General features: G+C 51.9%; 1 protein-coding gene across 1 annotated transcript in view; it reads right to left on the bottom strand.

Annotated features, from left to right (window-relative positions):
- DRGX (dorsal root ganglia homeobox) overlaps positions 1-13,825 on the bottom strand; it is a 30,329-nt gene extending 16,504 nt beyond the window's left edge. The window contains exons 1-5 of the mRNA XM_041737670.1: positions 13,792-13,825; positions 9,387-9,484; positions 8,408-8,509; positions 5,351-5,529; positions 5,155-5,267 (exon numbers count right to left, since the gene is read on the bottom strand). Of these exons, the coding sequence (XP_041593604.1) occupies positions 5,155-5,267; positions 5,351-5,529; positions 8,408-8,509; positions 9,387-9,484; positions 13,792-13,825 (526 nt within the window). The remainder of the gene's footprint in view (positions 1-5,154; positions 5,268-5,350; positions 5,530-8,407; positions 8,510-9,386; positions 9,485-13,791) is intronic.
- Positions 13,826-18,250: the final 4,425 nt, after the last annotated feature.

Here is an 18,250-nt window from a genome sequence, read left to right as displayed (position 1 = left end):
GCCCTGGAGCTGTGTCTTAGCAACCCTGACCAAACCCCGGGGCCAGGATGATGGTGCTGCGGCAGAGGGCCAAGCGCTAGAGAGTCTCTGCACTCGCTCCCTGGTCTGAAGCAGAACCATCGAGCCGAGCTTCACAGCCCAGGCAGTTCCGAGCTGTGTAGATTGTCCAAATACTGGACAAATATTGTCTGGTCTTGGTTTCTCCAACTCACTAGCTGCTTCCAAACCCCAGACCCCAGCTTTCCACATTTCCCCAAGGAATGAAAATTATTCCCTCTAATTTCCTAAGAAAACCATATTCTAGAGTTTGCTACTGACTTCTCAGTCTGTGTGCCAGAGCTCAGCACACCTGCTCTCCTTCATATTTCCTGGGCCGCTTCCCCACCATAATCTTAAGATAAAAGAAGTGGAGTCTACATCTGCTGGCATGCTCTGGGCCATAGTCACAGAGCTTCTAGGGCTCCACCCATCCACCTCACTCACAGCTCTGTATTGTGGGAGCCCAGTGTTGTGGGGGCTCCCAGAGCCCATGCCCTCTACATCTCATGTCCCTGCTTGCCCTGTCCCTTCCCCCTGTGTAGCCTGCTCAAGGAGCTGACAGCCAGTATTCCAACAGCGCTCCTGGTTTCAGAACACATTCAAAGTCAAAAAATTTCCAGGCAAGTGAATAGCCATAACACTACATTCAAGGACATACAACCCTCAAGGAACTAAGCAAACTGTACCTCCACATCCCCCAAGCTCTCCCACAAACACCCCTGGAGGCTCTCTTAACATTTCCCAGGCAAGGACTTCACATCTGTCATAACAGTGCCTGAAACCAAAAGATCAGGACCCCCAACTCAGAGTCCTTCACCTTGCAACTATATATAATGCTCTCCGGGCAGTCAGCTCTGGGACTAGTAGGGGAGGTGCTCTGTGTGCCCCCTGGGGGAACTGATCCTGCCCTTCCTTCTCATGCTGGCCAGCTGTTGGCTGCAGCACAGGGCAGCATTGGCTTAGATCCTCAGGCCCTGGTCTGGAGCTGCATGGCTGGAGTCTCAGGGGAGGGGCACCCTGGTGCTGTCTAGGGTTGGGCCAGAACCTCGGTGGCCTACCAGAGATACTTACTGTCTTCAGCCCAGGGCCATATGTTCCCACTAGGACCCCAGGGCCTGGAGAAGGAGACACGAGCACTGCTCGAGTCTGGGAGCCGACACTGAATTCGATTTCTTTCTTCTGGATTATTTGCAAGTTGCCACAGGCCTGGAGAAGTGAGTTGGGATCTCTGGGCTGGAAGGGGCCGTGATGCTCAGCTCACAATGGTCCTGGTCTCAGACAGTCTTGGGTTTGTCTAGACCCCTCCCCAGGGCTCACACCCAGTGGATTCACTTGCTAGGGAAAAGGAGAGTAGGGGTCTAAGGTCCTACCAACACGTGACCATCTAGAGGAATGAATGAATATGTGGTGTCTAGAGGAAAGGGCACATCAGGATCCTGTGGAGGGCAGCCCAGACCCCAAATGGGAGATGTAGCTGAAGAAGCCATGTGTGAGCCAGTGACTTCCCCTCTCTGAGCCTCAGTTTCTCACTTGTGACAAGAGGCATGGGCTGAGAAGTCCATTCAGGTGCCTTCTAGCACCAACAGGCAAGAAGCTCCTCCCACTTAGGTGAGGCAGTCCCCAGGCTGGCCAGTACCCTCTGGGAAGCGTAACTCAGGCCACTAGCTCTGCCAACATTGCTTGCCCAGTCCCCTGTGGGGGTGCACTAAGGTAAAAGAGGCTTGGTCAAAGCCCAGAAGTCCTAGCCCTGAGTCAGGCCATTGGAAATCGGGCAAGAAGTCAAAGCTGTCCTCTCTCCAAACCACTTAACAAACGTTCCACAAAGCAAGCAGAGGTCGAACCCCACAGTATCTAGAAGCCGACTTGTGGGTACATACTTGTTACCCAGGTCCTGAGGCCAAGGCCGGGTGCCCCAAGCACACCTCCAGGGAAGGCTGAGGCCACCTAGACTAGAGCCAGGAAGCTCTGACCAGCTGATTCAGAGACTTCTAGCTCAGAACACCTCACTCTCAGACATGCCACCACATGGGGATGGGCACTTTTAGAGAGCAAAGATCCCCAATCCAATACTAGCTGTTATCTTGGAGCAAAATGGCAGGCCATGGATGGCTCTGACCAATGATGTGCCTTGGAGATCACATGTAAAAGATAGGAATAGCTCAAATAAAAATTTGAAAGATTTCCAACTTCTCCAGGAATTTCAATAGTTCTGGCAATGTCATGTCCGCATATCCACTTGGCCACAATGAACTGGCCTGAGCAGCCACTGACCCCTGAGTGGGCAAACATTCCCCAATCCCACCCCCAGTCCCACCTATGCCCAGCCCACATTTGAAAATGCCCCTTAACATGCTCCTCAAATACCTGTCTCTGGCAGTGGAGAAATGTCTCTTCTCCCCATGCCTTTCTCAAAACTATGAAAATGTTGGGACACCTGGGTGGCTCAGGGGTTGAGCGTCTACCTTTGGCTCAGGTCATGATCCTGCATCAGGCTCCCTGCGGGAAGCCTGCTTCTCCCTCTGCCTGTGTCTCTGCCTCTCTCTGTGTGTCTCTCATGAATAAAATAAAATCTTTAAAAAAAAACTATGAAAATGACATAAAGACACAAGGGCTATATACCTCAAGGAAAGTGGGCAAGAGTTCATTGGTGTCTGGTGAAGACAATGCTTACACATACTTACCTCGCTCACTGACTGCCTGTCACCAGAGCATGTCACCTGCCCCAGCACACAGCCACAGTCAGGAGGGACTTCCCATGGGGATGCACAGGCTGCCCAAATACATGCCACCATGACACACAAAGATGTTCCTTGGTGTGGTGAACACACTGTGACTTCTGTCACCTGTGCCAGCACTTGCACATCCCAAGCTCCACCCCCAGTAACCCCCTTAACAAGGGCAGCATCAAAGGAAAGTTCTGTTTCTTTTTTTTTTTTTAAGATTTTATTTATTTATTCATGACAGACACAGAGAGAGAGGCAGAGACGTAGGCAGAGGGAGAAGCAGGCTCCATACATGGAGCCCAATGTGATCCCAGGACCCCAGGATCACACCCTCAGCTGAAGGCAGGCACTCAACTGCTAAGCCACCCAGGAGCCCTGGAAAGTCTGTTTCTAATGAGGCAGACACAAAATGGGCCCCAAGGTCAGAGCCCAGCCTGAAAAGTTTAGGGAAGGGCTGGAGAGGGGTACATACCAGTAAAGGAAGAAGGAGGTGAGACATTTACCTTTACCAGTCCCTCCCACTAGCCCCTGCCTCTGCCTTGGGTCCTAACTCAGATGACAGAAGCCTTAGCTCCATCTCCCTCTCACCACTGCCCTGGGCCTCCCAGTGGCAGACACTGTCCTGCTCCCCCTGCTCAGCAGCCTGGCCCTCTCTCCCTTCCCTGAGCCACCACAGGCCTCTGCCAGGGCCCCACCTTGGCTGGCCAGGGAGCCCAGCCATGGTTGCCATAGTTGAGACACAGCAATCACCTATAACACATGAGGCTGGAGTGAGGCAAGCAAAGAACATTTATAAAAGAGATGGTTACTCTCGAGAGCTGAGTCGGCCCCCACCAAAGCAGAGAGGATTTGGCACACAGACATGGGACTACTCCTCTGCCCAGACCAGCTCCTTAAATGATACCCAAGTTCCACTGGTAATCTCCTTCCAGAAGCCCCTTCCAATTGGGACTGCACCTCTGTATTGCCCTATCAGCCTACTGTATCCTGTTCCAAGGCCCCTCTGTGGGGAGCTCTCCATGGCCTCTGGAGCCCCCAGGGCCCTGGAGTGGAAGGAAGCATTAGGAAGGGCACGGGGCCTAGAGCTGGACAGAGGGGAGCCTCATCCATGCATGCCAGCTATCTAAGTGAGGGGATTTGCCCAGTAACCTGGACTACTCAGAAGTGGCTCTGGGCCTCCAGCCCCACCCCCTACAATAGAAAATCCAAACCCAGGAGCATGGCTTTCAGGGCCTTCAAGCTTTGGCCCTGCCAGGCACCTCCACATTATCTCTGCGCACTCTCCCATGGGCACCCACCATACCAACCATTCTCAAAACACATCTGGTTCTCCTCCCTTCTCCTGGCACTCTGCACATGCTGTTCCCTATGCCTAAAATGCCTTTCTCTCCCTTCTGGAGACTACCCAGGGAAGTTCTGTCACGTCCTCATTCAGCCTCCAGAAACCACATTTGCATTGCAGATTGCCACTCTGTGTGTGTGTGTTTGTGTGTGTGTGTGTGTGTGTCTGACTTACCAGCTGGAGAGGGTCCCCTCAAGGGCAGGAGACCCCAGATCCTAATGCAGAACAAACAGGGCAGTCTCTAGGAGGGGACTCTCCCATTGTCTATCATCAGGAGAAAGTCTACAGCCTACACCCGTACCTCCCCCTCCCTGACCTCTTGTGACAGAGAAGCCCCAAGAATAGCACTAACCGTCACTGCCCCAGACCCACCGTGACACCCAGCCCCACTCTGGGCCGGCACAGCTGCCTGGCCTCATCACAGGAGGAGGAGTATGTCTGAGGCCAGGAATTGAGAGACAGTGGATGGGCATGTTCATCCAGTGGGGATGCCCCAGAAGTCCCCAGGGAGTTCCTCTCTCTGGGCCTGACAAAACATCAGACAACAAGAGCTGTTAATAAGAAGAGAGCCAATCCTGGAAAATCACCAGTCCTAATGGTTCAGACCTCTGACATCAGCAGTCCCCAGGGAGGCGGGTGGGCACGCTGCACACACAGAGAGGCACCTGGGACAATCGCCATCAAGGCTCAGCCAGGAGCTTCAGGTTAACACCCAAGACTGTCACCAATGAGAAAAAGCAAACTGTGAACCCAGAATGGTCCCCTGTGAAACAACCGCCTCTCAGACAATCCCCCATCTGATGCAGTAACGCCTATCATCTCAGGCCATGTAGAAATCAAACAAGATAGCATGTGGGGGAACAGATGCTGTTCATGACCCTGGCTGTGACGGACAGAAGGAGAGACGGTGCTGCACCAGCCCAAGGTGTAAGGCTGATGGGTGGAACTGGGAAAACAGAGTGGCCAGCCAACCTCCACGACCCCGTGGAAATAATGCCAAGCCAGCATAACCCCAGCCCCACCCTGCCAGCCAAAGGACACAAATCTTACCTTTCAGGGAAGCAACATGTGACAGGGCCTGGGCATATGTGGCTGTATTCAGGAGGGTCCCCGGCAAGCAAGAAGGAAAGAAAGGTCCCGTCGGACCCACAGTTCTCCCCAGGCTGCTAGAGAAAAGAAAATCACATTGAGTCCCAGCAACTGTGTGCCCACCATGCCTCCAGACCCCAGGATCCCACCACCTCACCTCTGCTGGGCTTCCAGGGCCTCCTTCTTGCTCCGGGCCTGGTCCCCCGGGGGCGGGGAATTGATGTTTCTCACGGGTGGTGGCGTCACCTCTGCCATGGGCTCCTTGGCTCCTGGCTCTTGGTCAGAAGCCCCTCTCTCTGTTTTCCTCCATTTGGCCCGTCGGTTCTGGAACCAAACCTGAGTCCCCAGGGGAGAAGCACATCCAATGAAGGCAGAAAATCAGCAGGAGGGAACCAGTACCCAAACCCAAATGCCTGGGTTCTGCTCATTGTAGCAGTTGCTCCTCTCTCCGAAAGAGCTCCCAAAGCAGTGCCCTCTGAACTGCAGCTTCAGACCCAAAGATGGGTAGAAGGCATGACAGGAATTTTTAATGAAGGTTAAATCATAGAAAGTATCCAAATGCACTGCCCACAGTAAGGGCACAAGTGTTATCTTGTGGAAATGCTCCATGTATTCAAGTGCCCTTATTTAATGTGAAATGTATCTCCTACGGTTGGGGGGAGGCAGGAGGAGGAATCATCATGAAAGCAGTCTGCAAAACACTGCCCTGGGGTTTCCTCACCAAAAATATTCATTCACTCTTCCAGCAGGTCCTCCTGAGCACTCAAATGTGTCTGGCCTAAGACCTGTGATTTAACCCCGAAATCATTTCTGACACATCATGAAGCTTGTGACTGGCAGCCCAGTGCACCCATGAGAAATAATGACTCTGGAATCAGCCCTGGTTTAGTGTGAATCTGGTTTAGAATCCACCCCAACCCTCTAAGGCAGGTAGACCTAGCCCCATTTTACAGATGAGAAAACTAAGCAGACAAGCTAATTAACCAGCCCAAGGTCAGGCAGGTGGTAGGTAAGTGACAGACCCACATTTGAAGACCAGTGGTTGGGCTAAGGACCAGATCCGAACTCCATGGAAGTAATAACGGTGGCCACCCCTGGACACTGTTAGCACAGAGATGCACGGAAAATGCTGAGCACTGTGCCCAACACACAGCAGTCACCCGGGAAACATCAAGTACGCTTATCTCTGCCATCATCAGGTTGGGAAGACACTTGTGATTCACCTGCTCTAAGTGCCTTCTTAGAGGCCGGTGTGGAATTCTCCAAGCCTTGGCAATCCCAACAATATCTGCATGCAGAAGGACCGCCTCACGGCAGCCGAGCAGGCGGGGCCCAAGATGTTCCCAGAGGTCAGTGCAATCCTGCAGCTCTTTATCCAGCAGAACCTCTTCCCTCATCTCCTGGGAGATAATTCCTGGCTTTCAAAAAAGGCTTGGCTAGACCTCCCTCCCACTCCCCCGGGCATCCTTTCCTCCTCCCATCTCACGCTGGCCCAGGAGAGAGCCTGGGTCCCAGGGCTGAGCCCTCCGCCAGCCCACCCCACTTCTGAATTTTCATTCTCCTTTAACTCAGTTTCTTTCTTTTTTTAATCGAGTTGGCTTTTAATTGCACATATCAGCAACCATTGAATAATGATTTTATCTATATTCTAAATTTAGGGCAGTTAAATGCAAAGCAAAATGCAGACACTTTCTTGTGTCTTAATTGAATGAAGGTCACAGCTATAACAACATTTAATTGAGCTATTTTTCATTATCATATTTTAATGACTTTGCACTGACAGTTCGCCTGCTTCTGAAGAAAGAGCATGATGGAGTCGTTTATTTCCCTATTTAGTTATTGTTTGACAACATCAGCTTCGATTAAGACCCTGCTTTATAGAACATTAATCATATTTGAATGAGCAAGAGATATAAATGTAAACACATCTCCCTTCCCGCCACCACCGAAGCCCAAGTCCCCACATGGAGGCTCACTAAACAAATGCTTCACAGCCATTGTCTGTTTGCATAATAGCTGACAACAGCCCGAACAACAGTTCTCAGCCTTAATTGTTACCACCCCTATCTCACCCTTGCACCTTTCAGGGAGAAGTTATGATCTTCCACTTCTGAATGCTCAATAATTGTGTCATTTATCTCAATTTGCAGTTCAGTCTTTAGGCAGCTATTGGCAAGCTGGCATTAAAAAAAGAAGGGATAGACAGCATCCTGGCCAAAGGAGATTTTCATTTCCAAATAATAATCAGTTTAATTTGCCTGCATATGACCAATGATTCATGTTCAGATTTAATAATCAGGATCACATAATCTGATTATAGGGGAAATAATTTGTTTACAACCCCCAATTTACTGCCCAGAATTCCATTATCTCTCTTCAGCCATTGGTTTTTAAGAGATACTAACATGACCCAGGGGAACCAAAAGCAAACTATTATATTTCCTACAATTAGATCTTTGCATAGTCTTAACCCCAAGCCCCTACATAAAAAAGAACAGAAACAGCATGGAGGAAACCCCATAAATAAAATGAATATATAATTGTGCTCAAAGAATAGCTCTCCCGGAGAGGCGGCTCTGCGAATCTGTTCCTCCCGCGCTCGGGCACATCTGCTGGGCTCCACGGGTTTGTGTACTTAAACGTAATCACTGTGTGGCTTCTAAAAAGAAATCCTGCTTAGAGACGGTCACCGAGGGCCAGCTTGGAGGCAGCCCCCTCGCTGCTGCCCTTTAAAGATTTTTAAATTGCACATGTTCTTTGGATCCACTTCACTGAAAGGGTCCGCGGACAGGGGAAAAGTTGGACATGATGCAATTTCTGGAAAGCAGATCCTACCCTGTTCCCATCTGAAAACACAGTTCTCTGCAATTGACCAGCCTTACCCCAGAGCAGTCAGGGCTGCTTTGAGAATAGCATCTCAGCTTTTTTTTTTTTTTCCAAAGCAAGGAAATGGATGTGCATTGATGTAATTTAGTACCTTAGAGACGCGGACAAATTAGTGTAGAACATTATCACTAGTTAATTATGAATGACCGATTAATCAACCTAATCTAATATTCCACATTATGTTGATGTTATTAAAGTGCACCATGAAAATGACAGATAGTCTTCATTTGCTTTCTTTGGCCAAATGTGCACTCTGCCGTCATGATGTCAAAAAAAAAGTTTGCCAGTTTTAATATGAGAGAGTTAAATAATTAAAAAGAAGGTTTACCTGCACTCTGGCTTCTGTGAGGTTTATTTTCATGGCTAGCTCTTCTCTGGTGAAGACATCGGGGTAGTGTGTTTGAGCAAAAACTGCCTCAAGAGCTTCCAGCTAGTGAAAGGAAGAAAAATATTTACTGGTGAGAAGCTGTGGCAAGGTGAGAGGAAGCATATGCATATTTCACATTTGCTAGGAGTGGGTGAGGAAGTAGTTTCACAGATCAAATAGAGGAGGAAGAGGGAGAAGAGAGCTCTTCAAAAAGATGCCACAGAATTCAGATTTTAACCATGGATATCTTAGAGGCTAAGACTTAATAACGAGGTATCATGCTCACCCAAGAAATAAAATGAGAAGCACAGATATGTAGATGCTTTTACATGTAAATATATTCTTAGGTATCAAAGATTCTGAGGGTGGCCTGAGGAATCAGAGCAATCCACACAGCTTTCCCCATAGAACAGAGGGGGAACAGAAACAACTTGCAGACGCCCTCACTATGTCAGTCCCACAGAAACTACCTAGAGGTGTTCAGGCCACCTTCCTGACAGCTCCAGTTTGCACAGATCTAAGGGAGAGAGCCCAGGTCCAGAAAACAGAGTATGAGAGTCTCACTTGTAGCCCTTCCATTTATGGACGGCGATACCTTCCAAAAAACAGTCAGTTTTTTGGGCCCCAGTCTTCCCATCTATCTATCTACCTGCATTTCTCAAGGTTCAAATGACATTTCTGATGTGGAAGTGTTTCCCCAACTACCAACCTAAGGCAAATGCAAGTGATCACTATCGCCGTTTCACTTCCTAGCTGGGATCATAAGGTCCATCTGCCCTCTCCTCAAATGGATTTCTTGACACACAAAGTGTTCAAGAAAACAAAAAGATCCAGTTTCCATAGTTGGCTTTATTTTAAAAGACAAACAAGAGCTGCTCCAACTCTGATATTTTGGGAGGCAGGAAGTAGCTAACTCTCAGAAAGGGAGGGCCATCCTTACCTGCTGTAGAGTAAATGTTGTCCGGTTCCGGCGCTGCTTCCTGCGCAGAAAGCCATCGTCGAAATCTCCTGGAGAGTGATTGCCAAAGGGTGCGGTACCTACTGGGAGCAAACTGAGTCAGCCTGAGCAGAGGGCCTCCCTGTCTTCACAGCGACCCCAGATAAATGTGCTTGTTTGGAGATAACTCCAGGTGGAGTCCTGTCTCCCCAATGGCATCTTTCTCTGCTGATCTCGTGGGGGTCCCTTCTTTTCCACTTTCTCATGCTCTCTCTCACCCAATAACCTTTGATTTTAGGCCCAACTCTTGTTTATTTTTTTTTAATTTCATTTATTTATTCATGAGAGACAGAGAGAGAGAGAGAGAGAGAGCTAGAGACACAGGCAGAGGGAGAAGCAGGTTCCATGCAGGGAGCCCAACGTGGGACTCGATCCCGGGTCTCCAGGACCACGACCTGGGCCGAAGGTGGCACTAAACCGCTGAGCCACCCAGGCTGCCCCATCAACTCTGTTTATTTAATAGGACAGGTGAAGACCTTCCTCCCCCAAGAAGGTCAAATCGGCTTCTTGTGAAATTTTGGACTCTATGCTGGGAAGCATCACTGGCTTGAGGCAGAGCCTTCACCTGCCCTTTGGTTTCCAGCTGTACTTGCATCCAATGTGCTTTGATCTCATCCCCTACCTCAGATTCTTTCATGGAAGCCTCCACACTTCCCATGTGCTCACCTGTTAGTTTACTTTCCCTTGTTTCTTATAAACAACAAGGCTGCTGGGGGTGGGAGAGGAGAGAAAACATTAAGAGCTTTCACTGCACATTTCTCCCAGAACTTTAGGACACAACGAGGTAAGAAGTTTATAAATGAATATTAATTACTGTTGGTCACAGCTCATCAGCACCATAGTGGATCTGTTATATAGATGTCAATTAATAAGAGGTCTGCACTAATAGCTAGCATCCTGAATTCCAAGCAGACTTAAGCAGAGCCACTCTCAAAGAGCACCCCACCCTCTGGCCAGGCTCATAAAGGGTCCATTGCTCTCCCTTCCCTAAAAAGAAAGGTGTTCTTTCCACTGTCCTCCTTAGCAGTCCCCAAAACTCGTATAAAAGCCAGAACAGAGTTTTGCCCCAAATGTGCATCCAGATTTTTTTTCCAAATATGCACCATTTACTCAACAGTCTACAATGGCTTCTTAGAAAAACAAACGAGTGAGTGCCCAATTGCCAGTGAATGCTGTACCTGCTGTGGGCTCTGGTCTCAGAAGCACTGCATGTTTGGCATCAGAAGCCAGTAAGCCACACAGGCAATCTCCCTCAGAAAGACCTCAGTCCCAAAGAGGCAAGATCCTCTGGACTTTTTAAAATTCAGTCTACTAACGGGGGTCCCTCCTACTTATTATTCTGCTCTCCAGTGCTACATCCTTTGCCACGATACCAGTCTCTCCTGAAGCCTTCCCTTCCATCATCTTGTCCAAATTGCACTTTTCCTCAAAACCCTAGTTACAAAGATTTCTCTCCAGCTCATTGGAAACTTCAAACGGACAGCCTCAAAGCAGTCTTATTTACATTATTTTGCAGGAAATCAAATCATCTCCCTTTGATTGGTGAGGATGGAATGCAGACTCTGAGATGCTCCAAACATGATCTGCCTCAGCCTTCTAACTTATACTTGCTGGCCTGCAATTGCTCCACAATGTATGCACGTAATTTCTGCAAGTGAAACATTGTGTGTCAAATTGAACCCTAAAAAAGACTGAGTGGACCATCAAATTAATAAGAAAAGAGGAAAACATGAGGAGGCTTTTTACTTAAAAGGAAGTAGAAATGTTGATAATATGAAAATGTTACACCCTGCTAGTAATTAAACAAAACAGAACCATAAACTACTATTTTCACCATTTTGACCAAAAAAAAAAAAAGTGTATAATGATACCAGTACAGTTAAGAGTGTAATAAAATGTGCATGTTCATTAACCATTTGTAGGAGCATTAATTGGTGTAGCCTTATTAGGGGGTTACAGGGTAATTTGACAATATTCATCAAAAATTTCAGTACAGATACACATATTTAATCCAGGAATACATTAAAGTATGCCAAACGAGAAAAAGAATAACATTCCTGGCAACATGACCATAGGAAAAAAAAAACAACAACAACAAACAACTGGAAACAGCCAAAGTCCCCATCAGTACAACATATAATGGAATATTACACAGCTGTTTAAAAGAAATCCATAGATCTGTATATATTGACATGAAATAATCCTCAAAATATATGTTGCAAAGTTAAAAAAAAAATCCCAAGGGATGTGGCAGTATGATCTCAGCGTAAATGAGGCATAACATATAGGAAAAAAAAAGTGTTTTTCTTGAGGGAATCACAAGACACCAACAAAAGAGGTGGTGAAGAAGGAGGATTTCACTTTTCAATGTGTAGGTTTCTATTTGAATTTCCTAAGCAGGTATACGCAGTACTTTTTAGTTCAATATTAGTAAAATTATCTGAGAAATGAGATGATGAGCCATGCTTTGCTTTCTTCTTTATGCCTCTCTAGATTAATAAAAGTGAAAAATTAAACAACTCATAGGCTGAAAGAGATGTCATATTCCAAAAGTCTGTTTTCAGCCTTCCCATATGCAGCAGATCACCTATTCCCCCGCAATACTACACTAACATAAAACACCCTTTCTGCAAAACTGGCTCAGAAACACATCTGCAAAGGAATAAAAAGGTGCATAAGACACATCTCCTTTTCTTCTAGTCATAGCACACAAAATCAGCATGAATGTGGGATATGCCTAGGGTGTGGGAAGGAAAGGTGAGTGGCCAACAGCTTAGTACCCCAGGACCATGACAGGCCAGGCCAGGACTCACCCTAAGTGACTTCTGCAACCCATTCTGCAAACAGAGCTTTCCTCTAAGTTACCCAAGCAGCCCACCACCTGTTAAATACCCAAATCTTGACCTTCCACTCTTTAACCTCAAGAGTGGGCCATGTCATACCAATCAGTCCAAACCCCAGGTTCAGAAAGCAGAGAAGGCATGTCCTCCACACATGCAAAAGATCTCCCTCCAGGCCTGGTGTACAGTGTCAGGGGCTGTGCCTTTCAACTTCCTCATAAAACAGGGCAGCACAAATCCTTGGAGATTAAAGGAGGTGTAATGCAGGCAAGTGTCTGGTCTTCCCTTTTTAGGAATGTTGATGGGACTAGCAGGGTTTAAGCACTGATCCTTAGCTCCTTTAGAAAATTCTACTGAATTCTTAAAAGCCTCCATGGTTAAGTCAAAAACAAACTGCCTGAAATCCCTGTGCTTGCCAGCCAGCTAAGGCTTAGCTACTGCTCCAGGTAACTGGAGACAAGGTGGACGAGCTTGTTCTGATGTCTCCGATCCCGAGGTGCCTCACCACCTTTGCCCTCCCCCTATGCCTCTCCCCCATGCCTCCCTCCATTTCCTGGCCTCCAAAACTCTCCCATCCCACAAATAAATCAAAGGAGTAGGTAGGTTGTCAAAGCCAAGTCCTGGTATTGCTCCCAGTTATTAAAGTTCTTGGTATCGCAAGATTAAGACTCCTGCTCTGAGGAAGATGCTGTTAAAAGTTCAGAATGTGTGGCTTTGCATTTGTTTGATGTCCACCCAGAGGGTCCCCCAGGCCCTGCATGTGGGCACCAGAAAGCCAAGCTGTCCCCTTCTAACAAACTTACTCCCACAATCTAGTGCACAATCCAAACCACATGAGGGATCCTGAGGCAAAATTTCTTCTAAGGCCCTCAGAGTCTCAAACTCTGGCCATGGCTGCCCCAGGGAGTAGGGAGTGGTTGGCATCTGGGGTCAAGAAAGGCAGTGAGACACAGGGAAGAAACCATACCAGGGCACCTGGGGTGGTGGTAGGTAGGGTCACCTAGTTCCAGACAGTCATCGTGGCCAGCAACAGACCTTAAAGCTTCCCTGAGCAGTACTGCCCTGTGCTCCAAATGAGAGCAGCCTAGCCAAGGGTCCTTCATGGTCACGGTTGGGATCAGGGTGATGAGGGCCAACTCCCCAGTCCACCTTGGCTTTTCCGGATGTTTGCAAAACACCGTGAAAGATTGATGCGGCCCCCAGGGCGGAGGAGACCCCATTAGAGGCGTGACACCAGCATCTGTGCTGGGAGGACCGGCAGGTCCCTGCTGTGCCAATAGCCCCGGGGCCAACCCGCCCAGGCCGCGAGGGAGGTGGGAGGCAGGTGGGGAGAAGGCGGACGGCTGGAGCGGGATGTAGGGGGGAGGCCGGGGGCTCCCGTACCCACCGCCCGGCGGTTGCAACCCACGCGGAGCGGGAACCCCACCAGGCACCCGCCACGCTGCCGCTCGGGAGCCTTCTGGCCAGCGGGTGCGTCCCGAGCGGCCCCAGGCACCGCGCTTACTCACCGTCTAGCTGCGGCGGACAGTGGAAATAAAACATCGCCGACGGCCGGATCAGCTGGACGGCGGGGCCTGGGGAGGGTGGCCGGGAGGGTGACCGCTGGACAAACACGGCGCGCGACGCTCCGGCCTGGCTGCAAAGCAAACAACGATAAGGCTAAGTCTCCCTCTGCACGCGCTGGACTGGTCCTGGTGCACCCTGGGCCCTCCTCCTGGAAGCCACCCCCCTCCCTTAGCCCACTGTGGGGACTGGAGGGGACGTGGCAGCGCCATCTCAAGCCCGGTCCCCCGTGGGACAGCCCTTCGGTTCGGGTCCACCTCGCGGGCCCCAACACCAAGCCCAGGCAATCCGGCCACCGGCTCTCTGGGGTCCCCGCCGCAAGCCCTGCCCCCGGCCACCGCAGCCAGGACCAGCGAGCGCTCCGGGCCATCTGCGCGAGCCGCAGCCCGGGCCGGGCAAGCAGCGGAGCCCCAAGGCCGGCCGCGGGGGCCGGTGAGTGGGTCGGAGGCGCGCGTACCTCGGCGGCGGCGGACGAGGTAGGGCTGGAGCGCGACCGCCTCTGGTCCGCTCCCAGGCTCGGCGGGAAGCGGGCGGGGCTCTGCGCGGCTGGCGCCCGCAGGCCCAGAAAGTGACTCGGGAAGTGGCCAGATGTCTTGCTGTCTGTCTACAGCGCGCGCCGCCGCTCAGCACTCGCCTTTATAATCTCACGCATAATTGGCCTTAATCTGATTATTTCCAGCGCTGTCTACAGCGAGTAACTTGGATAGGTCTATTGGGCCTTACAAATGGCCCACGTGGTGTTAAAAAAAAAAAATCCATCATTTCTCAGCAAACATCGGAAATGTTTTTCTTCTTTTAAAAGAGGATAGAAACAATCACCACTACCACCATCACCCCCAAAAGGCATTTTCTGAACACTCCACCCACACCCACCCCCAGTCTCCTCTGACTCAAACCTTTCTCCGTGAAAGCTTGGATTTGGGCTCGCCCTTGTCAGAGGCCTGGCGACTCCCGGGCTGCGAATTGACAAAGCGCTGCTAATTGTAGCTGCGGGATGGGTTTTTGGGGGGACTCTTTGCACACGGCTTTCCTTTCCAAGCGACTGTACAAAAGGAAAGTTTGATTTTGTTCTCAGCAAGGGGTCCCTGAATTTATGTTCGCTTCTTGATGCAAATGATATGCGGTGGGACCCTTCGCAATTACTTTTAAAATGCATCCGAGGCAGACACTCAGCGGAGAGAGACCGCCCTTCCCTCTGCCTGGGTGAAAATTAAACTCTAAAGTACCGGGCTGAAATTTTCAAGTCAGGGGCGCGGGATTGGATCAAATCACATAAACTGCAAAAAAAGCAAGTCTAATGGTGCATAATTGGTTCTGTAATAGCATTACACCAGGATAATAGCCCGTTACGGCCCCCTGCACTATTAAGTGCTTCCCTGGCGGAAAGCCTTTATGATATTAAAGGGGGAATATAATGATATTTTGGTTATTAAATGCATGTAATTAATTTATGCACCACTGAAAATAAAGTTGGTATTATGACCCACTCAAGATGCATCAGAAGATGCAAGTCAGACAACTGTTGATAAGTTCTGGTGTCTGTGTTCCGTCTAGACTGCTGATTTTATTTTGGGACGATGGCTTCTTGGACAGACTGCATAAATTGAATATTTTATAAACATTCTAATGCTGCTTTCGGGAGCCCTGGCGAGGCGGTGGGTCGGTCGGGTCCCTCCCTGCACGGCCTAGGATCCAGCCTTGATCTTAAAGACACAGCGTGTTGGAAACAAAAGGCCTGGTAGGCCCACGCGCGGATCCCCGCCGCGGGGCAGGCTCGTGGGCCGGAAGGGAGAGTGGCGGGCACCTGGGCCGCTCTTAGACCCCTCCGGAAACTCAGCGCCGCTCCAGCCGAGGCAACTTAGGGCCCCGGGCACTTCAGCGGCCCCTTCTGGGTTCGGCCGCCCGGCGGAGGAGGCCACGCCGCGCGGAAGCAGGCGCCGGGGCCGGCTCGGGTCGGAGCGCAGGGAGCCCGCCGGCCGCGGGCACCACACCTGCAGGGAGCGCCGCTTCCGCGTCTGCGGGCGCGGGCACCTGAGAGCCGGCCCTGTGTCGATCCGGGCCCGAGGCTGGCGCGCTGTGTCCCTCGTGCGCCGCTCCGAGGACCCCTGCCCTGCGGAGCCGCTCCCGAGGGCCCGAGGGCCCGAGGCCACGCCTGCACGCCCGGCGCTGTCAGAAGCCCCCTCGGGTTCCAGCCCCCCGTCTGCGCACCGTGTGCGCCCCAAGAGCCGGGTGCCTGTCGAGCGGACCGGGGAGGTAGGTGTCGGGAGGGCTCGGCCGAGGGGCTGCAGCCGCTCCCGGGCCTGCTGCGGGGACCCGCCGCGTCGGGCGCCCGAGCCTCACTGGCCCCCAAAGCCAGCGAAGTCCACGCGCCCGTCCCCGCTCTCCCTCCCTCGCATCCGCCCAAGCAGATTCCCGCCAGGCCGGGAGGTGCCCCGGGGCCTGGCCAGGCTGCTCCTGGGTCTGCGGCCGGAGGGCAGCCCCAGCCGCCCGGCCGGTCAGGACCCTGGACAGCGCCCCCCCCCCCCCCCCCGGGGCTGTGCTGCGCGGCTGTGGGGCCCGCCCTGTCGGATGCCCGGCTGTGGGGCGCTGACCCCAGTCCTCTCCCGACCCCACCAACCAGCTCAAGTCAACTCGGGACGCGCGCTCGGCGCTCCGCGGCCCCGCTCGCCGCTCCCGCCCCGCAGCCCCGCAGCCCGCAGCCCCGCAGTCCCGCAGCCCCGCAGCCCCGCAGCCCCGCAGCCCGCAGCCCGGCAGCCCGCAGCCCGGCAGCCCCGCAGCCCCGCAGCCCGCAGCCCCGCAGCCCGCAGCCCGCAGCCCGCAGCCCGGCAGCCCGCAGCCCGGCAGCCCCGCAGCCCCGCAGCCCGCAGCCCCGCAGCCCCGCAGCCCGCAGCCCGCAGCCCCGCAGCCCCGCAGCCCCGTAGCTCCGCAGCCCCGCAGCCCCGCAGCCCGCAGCCCGCAGCCCCGCAGCCCCGCAGCCCCGCAGCCCGCAGCCCCGCAGCCCCGCAGCCCCGCAGCCCCGCAGCCCGCAGCCCCGCAGCCCCGCAGCCCGCAGCCCCGCAGCCCCGCAGCCCGCAGCCCGCAGCCCCGCAGCCCCGCAGCCCCGCAGCCCGCAGCCCCGCAGCCCCGCAGCCCCGCAGCCCCGCAGCCCGCAGCCCGTGGCCGGGGCCCGCTCCCGCCCCGTCTCCCGAAGGGACCAGGCGGCGGCCCCGGGGAACACCAACCTCGCGCGGGCTCGCAGCAGCCGGGACCCTCCGCCCGCCTCGCCCGACGTCCTTCTCCCGAAGCCACGCGGCCGGTCCCCTTCTGCGGGCAAAACAGCGAATAAACCAGCGGCCAAGCGAGTAGAGACGAAAGCCTACAGCAAACTTTGATGACGTGAGCCCCCTTTTTTCTCCTGACTGTCCCTGACACTCGGCTCCGAAGGGGACCACCGCGTATCCGCTACGGCTCCCCCCCCCCCACCAAAAAGGACGTTCGAAACGAAAAGGTTATTTTTCCTTGATTCTTGTGGGGTGAAATGTATTTTTCAATTAACCAAATTCACCGATCTGTCCCGCTTGGACACTCTGATAATTTACAATCTAAAAGTGTACTTTCTTTATCTAAAGACCAAGGTGACTGCTTTTAATTTTCTCTAACCTCTTTACACTTGATGTTCACCAGACTCATAATGTTAATTGGCTTCATATACGGATCATCAGTTTAATGAAGAAATAAATCCTGTGTTGCTTTATGTTTTAACAGTGATTGCTTTAATGAGGAATGTGACGTCTTCCAAAATCAAAGCTGCGGGAGACATGAGAGGGGGCTTCTATCAGGCCAGAAAAGCTTATTTAAAGTTAAAACCACCGGTCATATTTCAACAGATTCTTACACCGCTGGCCCTCCCCACCCCCATCTGCGTTGCTTTCCAGCCTCTGGAAGAAGACGAGTCTGTGGTTGGTCCTCCACGCTCCTTCTCCGTATTTAATTCACAGCAGCCGCAGAGTCTCCCTTCCCTCTCTGAGTCATTTGCTGGCTACTGAACAGGCATGCTACTTTACCTTCTGTCCAGCAGCACACAGAGAAGCCAGAATAGGGTGGATTTGTCAACTTTCAAGGTTGTTCACTTTTTAAAAAATAGAACAAAGTGGGAAGAGAGAGAGAGTCACACACCCCCTAAGATATGTGTGCAGATGTGGCTTCTCCTCTTCCCAGCGCATTTCTACCACTGAAAATTCAAGCCTCCACTCCGAAAGGCAGACGGCTCCTGTTTAGGCCGAGTGGGCTGCCACTGACCCACTGGCCCCTGAAAATGTCTGCAGGGGATGTGCTAGGCTCCCGCCTGAGTGATGGAAGCTTTACGTCTCTACATCAATTAATAGCAAAGTAAATCTGCTTTCTCTAATGGGTGTTTGATTTTTC

The sequence above is a fragment of the Vulpes lagopus genome, chromosome 2 (genome assembly GCF_018345385.1).
Source record: "Vulpes lagopus strain Blue_001 chromosome 2, ASM1834538v1, whole genome shotgun sequence".
Classification (NCBI taxonomy): domain Eukaryota; kingdom Metazoa; phylum Chordata; class Mammalia; order Carnivora; family Canidae; genus Vulpes; species Vulpes lagopus.
The sequence above is the reverse complement of the archived record's forward strand: the minus strand, read 5'-3'. Positions and strand labels throughout refer to the sequence as shown.